The sequence below is a fragment of the Nothobranchius furzeri genome, chromosome 6 (assembly GCF_043380555.1).
Source record: "Nothobranchius furzeri strain GRZ-AD chromosome 6, NfurGRZ-RIMD1, whole genome shotgun sequence".
Classification (NCBI taxonomy): domain Eukaryota; kingdom Metazoa; phylum Chordata; class Actinopteri; order Cyprinodontiformes; family Nothobranchiidae; genus Nothobranchius; species Nothobranchius furzeri.
The window spans coordinates 22,333,404-22,344,353 of NC_091746.1; the positions used below are offsets into that span (position 1 = coordinate 22,333,404).

The window sequence follows — 10,950 nt, forward strand, 5'->3', positions numbered from 1 at the left end:
TCCTGGTCCCTAGAGGGCCGCTATCCAGCATGTTTTAGTTGTTTCAATACACCAGATTGTAATCAGCAGGTCCTGCAGTACACTCAAAACAACCCAAAAAATCTATTTGAACATTTTATTTTAGCAAAATATTACTAGAGAAACAGATATGTTCTCATTTTGGTGAACATAACAAGACACTGACCGTCAGAAAAAGTGAGCCCAATAACTCCAGTTGAAATCAAATGGTTTATTTCCTTTAAAATACTTTAAAACCAATAAATCCTCAGCTGGACTGATCCGACTAGAGAAGAGACTTGTTCAAATGCAACAGAATGTGCCCATTTTTACATGTCATTCACCCAAACACACACAAATACACTAGTCTCTCACACAAAGAAATATGCGTGTATAAAAGAAAAAAACTTAGGTCGTTCTTCAGCTTAAATCTTGGTTTTTAGTCATTGCAACAAAAAACACATACCAACATTAAAACAAAAAATAAAATCAAATAAAATACCTGTAAATTGCTACAGCATTAAAAAATTTCAATACATTTTTTATTTAAACTGCATCTCCTGATTGTGGGCGTTTTGCTCTGATTGAAGCTGAGCTCTCCACTGAAGATGAGGTCCGATTTGCAGATCTGCGATTGTGATTTTGACACAAACTTAAGATTTTCTTCATAACACAATCCAGGTACACCGGTCACCATCAGCCAACACCTGCAGGGAGGAGCCTAGAAGGGAGAGGGTGTGAGTAAGATTTCCATCAGAAATATAGATTTTATACAGATTTTGTAAGAATTGTAATAAAAGTAACCACTTACATCGCATTACATATTATTGAGCTCATTAGATCATGACTACATTTGTTGTGGTGAGCAGAAATCTGGCAGCGTGACATAAAACTTTTAATGTAATTGTCGCTCTTGTAATTTAAATAATCAGTTTTTAAAATTTCTTGTGTAAATAAATGGTAAAATGGTAAAGGTCTGTAATTAATATAGCGCCTTCGAGGGCCATGGAACCCCCCCCCCCCAAGGTGCTTTACAACACAATCAGTCATTCACACATTCACACACTGGTGGTGAGGAGCTATATTGTAGCCACAGCTGCCCTGGGGCGCACTGACAGAGGCGAGTCTGCCAAGCACAGGTGCCACCGGTCCCTCCGACCACCACCAGACGGTAAGGTGGGTTATATGTCTTGCCCAAAGACACAATGACAGCGACAAACCGAGCAGGGCTTGAACCTGCAGCCTTCCGATTACGGGAGCGAGCACTGAACTCCTCTGTTTCTTCTTGGAAACACAATTTTCTATTCTATTTTAATTGCTGAAGGTTACAATAACAGTCTAATGCTTTTTGTATTTACCTGTATTATATTTTTCCTATTCTCCAAGTGTGTGCGCTGCCTTTACATGTGAATTTCCACACTGTGGGATCACAGCGTTTCCCTTACATAGGCGTAGCCGTGGCGAGCCGCCACCGCTGAAATCCCACAGCCACGCCTACAAGATCACAAGTTTTATTGATTTTTTTGTTGTTGCGCCGTTTCCAAAAGAAGCAGCGGGAACTACGGTCGGCAGGCAGCGAGGAGGAGGAGGCAGGGCAGGGTGGTTACAGCTAGGGATGAGCGTACGGATAAAGCATTTTTGACGAATGAGCATGAAACGAGTACAACTCGTAAATATCTGTAATCGTGCTGAAGGAAAATCCTCATTGGGTAACTGACTGTCTTCACGCTCTGTGATTGGCCAGTTACATAGAGCGCCTGCCCCTCCCTACACACAAAACTCTGTAGCCGGGAGCTCAGTCCGTCCGACCCCGGTCCGGCCCATCCACGCACACACACACAGACAGTAACGGATCTCTCTGTGCTTGCTTCACTGTTGCTCACGTTTCTTCAGAACTCCCTAAGTTTTCTTCAGTTTGCTTCTTTTTCAGTTCAATGTTTAAAGTTACTTTTAACGTACGTGGTGCATTTGACAAGGCAGAGCTGAAAATGGCTCGTGCTGCGTCGGTCACTGCCTCCGCTACAGTCGGGTTTTATTTTAAATTATTTTAACTCTCTCTCTCTCTCTCTCTCTCACACACACACCTTACTCAACATTGTTCTGTTTAACTGTGTGTGGGAAAAATGCCAACAATGTTAGGAAAAAATTAGTTTAATCAAATTAAAATAAAATGCTTCTAGTATTTCATATTTCCTAGTTTCTATTGCATGAGTTCAGATGTATTAATTCATGCACTTCGATATTAATGTTCTGATTTTACTGAAAAACTTGTTCTGTAATACTTCCTTTACTAATGTGATAAAAAATATTTAATCTCAATTCTGAGGCTGCTCTGTAAATAGTTTTCAAATAAACATTAGTTTATAAATAAACAACTTCTGATCAATCCATATCAATTTCAGATTTAAAATAATGCATTGATGTAAACCACACCGCATTCATCTGTATGTCCTTTGATCCGCATTAGTGATATTTTCAGCACCAGAACAATGAAGTAAAGAAACAGATTCCCGAGTTTATGTTAGTAATTTTGTTTATTAGATGTATCTGACCTGTTGTATTTTTCTCTGAAATGAGATCATATCAGTGCTTCTATGGGTCGTCTCCTCTCTGCACTAGAAAACTGTACTTTATTATAATGTTCACTGTAATGCATCTTGATGTTCTCAACAAATAAATTAAATCAAAGATATTGGTCAATAATGCCAAATATGTAAATTTGTGTTTCAGTCATTTTTATACTGGCTTAAAAATACTTCATCAGGTCTACTAAGCAGGGGTGTAGAACGTGTTTAATAGGGCCAGCCCAGTAATGATCTTGGACCAAAATAAAGGGGGGCAGAAGGAGATGTTTTTACAGACGCCAAGAAAAATTAAATGCCAACCCCCCGTAAAGTTTAAAACAGAAATTATTTTTGTGCAAATATTGGTGTATTCACCTTTAATACTAGTTATTAAAATGCAGCAGTTACTGGAATGGTGCAGTTCAAAGACTGAGAGACAGCTTTTTCCATCAGGCCATCAGACTGCTGAACACTTCACAGACACCTCACCCTCACTACTGGAACTTCAACATTACACACTCCATACTGTACATTAATGCCACTGTTTTGCACATACCAACCTCTGTACATTTTATATCTCTTATTCTATTGTTTACTTTATTCATTGGTTAAATATGTATATACGCATTATACACACACTCACATGCACACACGTAGAAAAATAAAAAATAAAATACTTAGCACACACATTTAGGAATGTATATACCTTACATACTATATATATTATTACTTAGATTAGCCATTTTGATATTTTGCTTGTTTTTATGTTATTGTATTTTGCACAACTGTTGCTGTGAAGCTCGCACACAAGAATTTCACTCACATGTACTGTACCAGTGTACCTGCACATGTGACGTGACAATAAAAGCGATTTGATTTGAAGTGCATCAAATAAAACAATATTAACATGAAGGTGAGACGTGTCATAATGAACCTTTGTGCAGAGCATCGTTAGTCATGCGATGGATGTAGCGGGAGCTGCTCTCAGGAATCAGCCACTTCATCACTGTGTTCACGCAGGACTTCCTGTAGGAACTCCACACACTCCCACTAACACACAGTCAAGAATAAACAGATATGCACACAGCTGGACCAGAAACAACTTCATACAGTTGTGTGTGTGGCGGCTGCTCACCTGGTCTGACCTTTAACCTCAGTCAGGTCGCCCACACCCACAGTGCAGCACACACCTGTGTTAAGGTCCCAGCTGACCTGTAGGTTTGTGTGGTATGTGTTTGGCCTACATAATGAAAAAGGTTGGTCAGAACGGAGTTATCACATTAGATTTAAAAGAGAAGGTAGAACTTGTACCTGCAGCGCTCCTCATCTGAGATAGAGAAGGCCAACAGGAGCAGACCGATGTTGATCATCACAATGTTGGTGTCTGAACACACCTAGAAAACATTTTCTTAAAAGAATCATTGAATGGACTACTTTTATTGTATTTGCTCAGACTCTTCATAAATACAAATGAACAAAAATGTTATGTAATTAAAGTCTCGGGGTCTTGGTTTTGACATCATCTCAGGTTTTAATAATCAGATTAAAGGCGTAGTTCACTGAAAACCACGTTTTAATGATTAGCTCTGTTTCTAACGGGTCACTCTGAGTGTTTCATGCAGGCTGACCATGAAGATAGTCTCCTACACCTACCTCCTGCAGTAGCTTCTGGTAGAAAACAGACGGTGAAACTCTAGGATAGAAAATCCTGACAGATCTACGTCACACTGTCACTAACATTCATGGACTCACCCATCTGGACTCACGACGGGGAAGCTGTTGTTGGTTTAGCGTCCAGGAAACAGCAGAGAACGTCTCTGCTAGTAGAAGCTAACTGTTAGAATTAGCAACTCCACCACACAGCAGAACTCCTCCAGGCTTGAGTTATTTGTGGAGATAAAACATCAACCTTGCAGAGAAGACCGAGTCAGTGGTAGAGTCGTGTTGCTGTTAGCCAATCAGAGGAGAGAAGCCCACATATCGGGACATAAGAGTCCAAATCCTACCCATGTTCTGCCACTTTCTCTTCCAGCTGACTCCCCCGTGCTGATACAGGCGTTTCTGAGTTTTGTGACCTTGACTTATTGTTATTACTGTAATGCAGGGTATCTGCAGGTTTAAGGGAGCCAAATTTAAGACTTTTAAAGACCTTTTTAAAGGCCACTTAGACCAAATTTAAGCTATTTTTAAAATTCAATTTAAGCTATAATGTCCAGCTATTGCCTGGAACCGGTGCTAACCACATCGCAAATGTAGGATTAGCCATCCAGTTACCATTAAACTTGCACTTCCCCATGGCGCAAGCTCCCACTAGCTTAACCAGCTAACGTGCTCATCTAAAAACAGCCCCCTTTCACAACCAACTGAATGTGTACGGTTCCGCTTATGCAACATCATACACAAAAAATGCTGAAGACTAACTAGAAATTCAGGAAAACAAAAGATTTGTGTTTATTGGGTCTTTGGTAATTTAAGACCTTTGAAAACTGTAAGGATTAATAGCCATTTTTAAGGATTTTTATGGCCTTAAATTTGGAAAAGCTAATTTAAGACTTTTTAAGGATCCACGGATACCCTGTGTAATGGTTTGTTTGAAGCAGTAATGAAACAAGTTATGTGTTACAGTTTTATTTTGAAGGGGAGTTCATTGGGCGGAAAAGTTATTGTTTTTGGTCCTGATCAGCAGCTGTTGTGTTATGCTAAGGAAAACTGCTCTCTTACGAACTGTTTTGTGGATAAATGGAGAAGTAGGGTTTGTTTTACACTTTTGTGAACGACGAGTGTGAGAAAGAGATGTGATGCCACACACAGGGTTTCTTCCACCTACAAAGTATGAGTAACAGGTGATCGGCTCTGAAAGGCGTGGGCCGGAATTTGCCAGTCACCTGTTTTCCATATAAATCAGCCGATTTTGATCAGCGGCCGGTCAATTGGAACATCCCTAGTTTAAATTATGAACCGGTTCCATGCAAATTAAACTAATATGTGGGTTATGAAAAAGAAAACACTTTGGCTGAAAAGCTGAACTATGAGGTTTGAAATCGGTCTAATTTATAAAGTAAAGCTTATTTCATCAAATATTTTTAGAACCCCAGAGTTAAAAGGAGAATATAGCGAGAAAATTAGAAATGAAAACATAACCTGGAAAAAAACATGCAAATTTCTCAAGACTACTTAGGATTAATTAAAATCTTCATTATTTACTTTACACACTGTTGCAAACTTTATAGTTTAACCTAATTCTACTTAAATATTACACCTTTACAAGAGCCTGGGGAAGACTTCTGTCCACATTAAAACAGGAAAGGAAAAGTGTGTGTGTGTGTGTGTGTGTGTGTGTGTGTGTGTGTGTGCATTCACCTCCAAAATAACAACATCATAATCACTAAAGGAGCAGAACTGGGGGGCCCAGACGACGTCGTTTCTGATCACCTCGTTGATGAGATATTCAAAATCCAGAGTCAACTGCTCGACACACACACTCTGCAAAAGGCAGGAAGATTAGAAGACAAGTTTTACTGCTTTCGCTAGAGCAGTGGGGAGAAAAACAGCTGGGATGAGAATCAGCTCATCTAATCATCACCATCATTCATCTGCTGTAAGAGTGTAGAACTCCTCAGTTTAACTGGTACTGGCATCCTCCTGGTACGCAATACCACCAACGCGGTACTCAGCATGTGTTCCATACCAGATTTACGTAGTATGCCCGTGCCTCTTGCAGTATGCTGCATAGCATTGGAACCCAAGTGTTTTATTTTTTATTCGTGGTTTTTAGCCGTTGACGGTTACAATTCTAGCTTACTGCCTACGTGTATAAACATGTACCTTTGTTATTATTTTTCTTCTAATTATTACCTTAACTCATGTACTGCCAATGACGACTAAAGTCGAGAGAGAGAGAGAGAGAGAGAGACAGAGACAGAGACAGAGAGAGACAGAGAGAGAGAGACAGAGACAGAGACAGAGAGAGAGAGAGAGAGAGAGAGAGAGAGAGAGAGAGAGAGAGAGAGAGAGAGAGAGAGAGAGAGAGATATCCCCTGATGTGGGGGCTGGGGGGAGTGCTGACATGGTCGGGACATAGAAGGAAGGGGGTGCGCGGCTAAATAAGTTTGGGAACCGCTGCCCTAAAAGATACGGTGAGAAGCTCCGTCATCCAGGAGGGGATCGGAGAAGACCCAGGGCACGCTGGAGGGCCTACATTTCTCAGCTGGCCAGGGAATGCCTTGGAGTTCCCCCCAGAGAGGGAATTCTAGGCCTCTCTGCTCCCACAAACAGACTCCGAACAAGCAGATGAAACTGGATGGATGGAGGGATGCTCTGAATTGTAAGACAATTAAGAAATGCCAATATAAACATATGTCTTAGTGCAGAGTCACACAAACACAACTCAGCCTTAGAATATTCAATACCTGTTCAACGTGGCTGTTGCGCCCACCCTCACCCTCACACACACACACACCTTATGTGAATGAGATAATGTAGGTTTTCCCAGAAGTACATCAGTATTCTGGCTGATTAGACCAGAGTAAACAACCACCTGTCTGTCGTGTGGCTCCGTGACCAGCTGCAGGTTCCTTCCTTTCAGATCCGTGACGGTGAAAGGAAGCTGAACTTTATCGTCTTCATAGCCTTAAAAAAAGTGTAAATATTAGACAATGCTAATTTAAACTGGAACATTTTAAATGTGCGATCCTGACCTCCAACACCTCCTGAACTCTGGTCTGCTGCTCCTGGCTGCTGTAGGCGGTAGTGCAAGCATGAATAGTTTATATATCCAGGCTCACTGGGGCCGACCTCCTGGATCAGAGAAGTTGATGGAAGTGATAAAGGAGCAAAGGCAGGAGACTCCGCTCGCTCAGAGCTTTGTGGGGAGCAGGCGTTTGTGTTTGATGCTGCTGATGTTGATGCTTGTGCTGAACTAGTCCTACTATCTGTCATACAATCGTTAGACTCCACCACCTCGCTGGGAGGTTGTACGTTAATCTTTTTATCTTGCTGTTTATGCACTGCTTTTCTTTCATCACCATCAGCTGTTTGTCTTTCCACTTGGCCCACACTGCCTTTCCCCACTCCTCCTCCCTGAGCTCTCCTGAAAAGTTCAGCAGCAAACTCCCGAGCTCTCATGGCATCTTGTGAATTATTAGGCAATGGAGGAGTAGGAGCGGGCCAGGATGGGAGCTGTAGGTTTCTGGGAGATCCCTGGGGTAGTGAAGAAGAAGCTGGGGAAGTTGAGGCAGTGGATGTCGAGGGTTGTGTTGACTGAGCTGCTTTTTTCGTGTAAAGAATTCGTGATGATTGAGCTTGTTTTCCTGCCAAGAACATGCACACAAAAAAATTAAATAAATATATAAATCAATCAAACAAAAATAACGGAAAAACTTAAATACGAATAAAACAATGACATTTAAGCAGGAATCTGGAGTTTTCCCTCTTTCAGGAATAATGTATGAATGTTTAGAAATCGGTGCTGTGATGTAATCTATAATCCATTGATGCCATCGGTCGTGGGGCGGGTTCTACCCGTCTTTCAAGTGATCTCCTCATGCCACTGGACAATGAACAACGTGATGTACTCTCCGCAACGGATGTTGACAAACGAGGCGGTCCGCTGTTGATGAATTCAATTCAACTCAAGCTTCTTGTTTATAAAGCGCCAAATCACGAGCTGTCTCAGAGTCGTCTCAAGGACCTTCACACAGTAAAGATACAAAAAATGTAGCGATTTTGTGAATGTTACAGCGGCTGCATGCAGGACGCAGCTGGAGTATTTGAGCCGTTACCGCTGCGTCCTCTCTGCTCTGAGAATGCCCGCAAAGCCGAGTCTATAAATGACGTCATATATGTAGATACTGGAATTTTTTTTCGGGCTTCCCGCAATTTGAATTTTTAACAAACCCACATCTTGATTCTGGGTTTAAAAATGCATTGTGATTACCACGTTACTGACAAATGTACCGAGTAAATATTACCATTTTCTTTTCCTGTAATATCTTACATTACCACATTACAGCTAAAAGCTATGTATTACAGTAATTAATTACTTTTGTACTTCGTTGCTCCCAACACTAAGTCGCACAGTGTCCATCCAGCTTTAGGAAGACACACTCCTGATAGCTTTGGAAAAGGTCTCTGTGACTCTCATTTTGAATGCAATATTGAAATTAAACATTTTGACTGAATCAAAGACTGTTTTGTCAATTTTAGTAAGTCTGTAAATAAAACTCCACAACACATAATCAGATCTAATTCCATGCTGTCGTTCTTTTTGAAACACAGAAACGGCCCCGTTACCTGTTTTGTCGCTACGTTTCGCCGGCGGCTGCAGGCTTCCTCTGCTGCCCGCGGATAAACGGAGAAGGAAGTGACGCGCCACCATCAGCGTCAGCCTGAGGAAGCCTGCAGCCGCCGGCGAAACGTAGCGACAAAACAGGTAACGAGACCGTTTCTGTGTTTCAAAAAGAACGACAGCATGGAATTAGAACTAATACACAGCAAGAACACACCTAAGATATTAATCAGATCTGACCTCCACTGAAGAAACCTCTGAGAACATTTTGAGTTACCTGGACAGAGTGAGATGGCACAAGCTACCAGAGAGTAGCTTGTGTTTAACAAGATGACCTGGTCCTTCTTTAGCTGAAAGGCTGGCTGGAATGTTGGGAATGGATACACCACCTGGTACCTGCTGTTGAGTACATATCCATGTTCAAGACACTCACCGCTTCCTAAGGAGAAAAGTAAATTAGGATTTGAAAAAGGTTAAGACAACAAGAAGCAGAAACAAAGTGGACCTTCACCTGTCCGTATGGTGGTGGCTGAAGGAATTGGACTGCATTGAGAGCAATGTTTTGGAGGAGGCATCGAAGCAATGGTGATGTAGATGTCTCTGTTGTTCTCGTCACCCATCATTAAATTCATCAAAACAGAATTTGAACTGCGTGTACTGAGACAGAAAGATGAAAAACTATGATTTTTCATCCAGCATTTAAACAAAAACCAGTGAAACGTGTTAGTTTTTTTACTTACTTGAAGCCAAAGATGACTATTTTGGAGTGGTCATTCGGCCACTCACATACAGTGAGGTACAGATCACTGTAAATTTCTTCTCCTGCAAATAACTGGACATGATGGACCTATACAAAGAAGCCATAACAGACCAAGAAGTCATTCATACTTAATTGAACAGTGAATATACATGCAAGATCATTTAGAAAAGACTTAAGCTTATGAATTAAGCACATTTACAAATTTTTACCTGTTTGAGTCTACTATGTAGGTTAAACTCCCACCAATATAGATGATAGGTGTAGAAAGAGAAATCGTCATCTTCTCCACAGTCGCTGTTGTAAGACAGGACGTACCGGCCACATTTGGTGAAGCCTAGGAAGATATGTCTGGAACCAAACCGGTGAAGTATTAGAGTAACATTTGTTTCACTCCTGGGATTAACCATTCAGGTACATCAGAGCAAGACATACAAAATGCCAATGAGGTCAACTCATTGTTTCTACAGTTTTACAAAAGGTGTGCATTACTCTTCTACCTCTCTGACTAACTGACTAATGGTTTTGTTTCAGGTGCAGCAAGCTTACATGTTGATCAAGCAGCCTGTTTTACATTACACTGCTCCCCATTCTAACAATCTCTGATGAAGTACAACATGCAGACAGACCCTGCTCTCAGGAACTCCTCGCTGACTATGTTCTTTAGCGGGACACACACTCGAGGTGGTAGCTTCCTGAACAGGCGCTGGGAAAATTGTCCTGACAGCTGCAGAACAGACATCAGATAAAGAGACAGTTATTAAATCCAAATCAAAATCAGAGTCGAGCACAAACATCAGTTAGGAAGAGCGAGTGGCAAATGTTTATCATACGAATGCCGTTAAAGCTATTACTGCTAAACTTGAGAGCTTGGTTCCTCAAGCAATTTCATTAGGAGAACCGCTACTGAATAATATCGCAAAAATACAAAAGTTTGAAGTATTAGCTAATGAGCTTCCTGGCAATTGTTGTAAACCAAGCTAGTTAGCAGCTAGCTACTGGTTAGCTTTCGAAAAAGCTACACCCGGATAACTCCTCCACGTAAACACTTTTTAAACTGTACTTTTGTATTACAAGTTGCTTTTTGTATTTATACTCGCCTGCCCACGTACGAGAAGCTTCACGACATGACCTTTATGTTTTCTTTGAGTTTTCGTTTTGTTATTGTCCTTTTCAGATTTCGAGCAAGGCGCCATCTCCCCCTTTGTCGATGATGTCCCGTTTGGAGCAGGGGCTATTCCGATTGGCTCCCCGGCTACACGGCGCTCACCCATAGGCTGAAGGACACGTCAATCAAGACCTAAACGACAACATCGTTAAGCTGCAACAGCCGACACCCTGCCGGC

The 10,950-nt window shown here is 41.4% G+C and overlaps 1 protein-coding gene across 2 annotated transcripts; it reads right to left on the reverse strand.

Moving 5' to 3' along the window:
• Nucleotides 1-209: 209 nt before the first annotated feature.
• dcaf15 (DDB1 and CUL4 associated factor 15) lies at nucleotides 210-10,900 on the reverse strand. 2 transcript variants are annotated; one of them, XM_054737663.2, is made up of 13 exons: nucleotides 10,717-10,900; nucleotides 10,234-10,331; nucleotides 9,817-9,955; nucleotides 9,588-9,694; nucleotides 9,359-9,504; nucleotides 9,125-9,286; nucleotides 7,259-7,870; nucleotides 7,099-7,190; nucleotides 5,922-6,044; nucleotides 3,873-3,955; nucleotides 3,697-3,801; nucleotides 3,496-3,611; nucleotides 210-718 (listed from the first exon to the last, which is right to left on the reverse strand). In XM_054737663.2, the coding sequence occupies exons 1-13, from the start codon at nucleotides 10,876-10,878 to the stop codon at nucleotides 663-665; spliced, it is 2,001 nt and encodes a 666-aa protein (XP_054593638.1). In that variant the 5' UTR covers nucleotides 10,879-10,900; the 3' UTR covers nucleotides 210-662. The 2 variants fall into 2 exon arrangements, with proteins under 2 accessions (XP_054593638.1, XP_015797618.2); XM_015942132.3 differs by having other exon boundaries at nucleotides 10,705-10,898.
• Nucleotides 10,901-10,950: the final 50 nt, after the last annotated feature.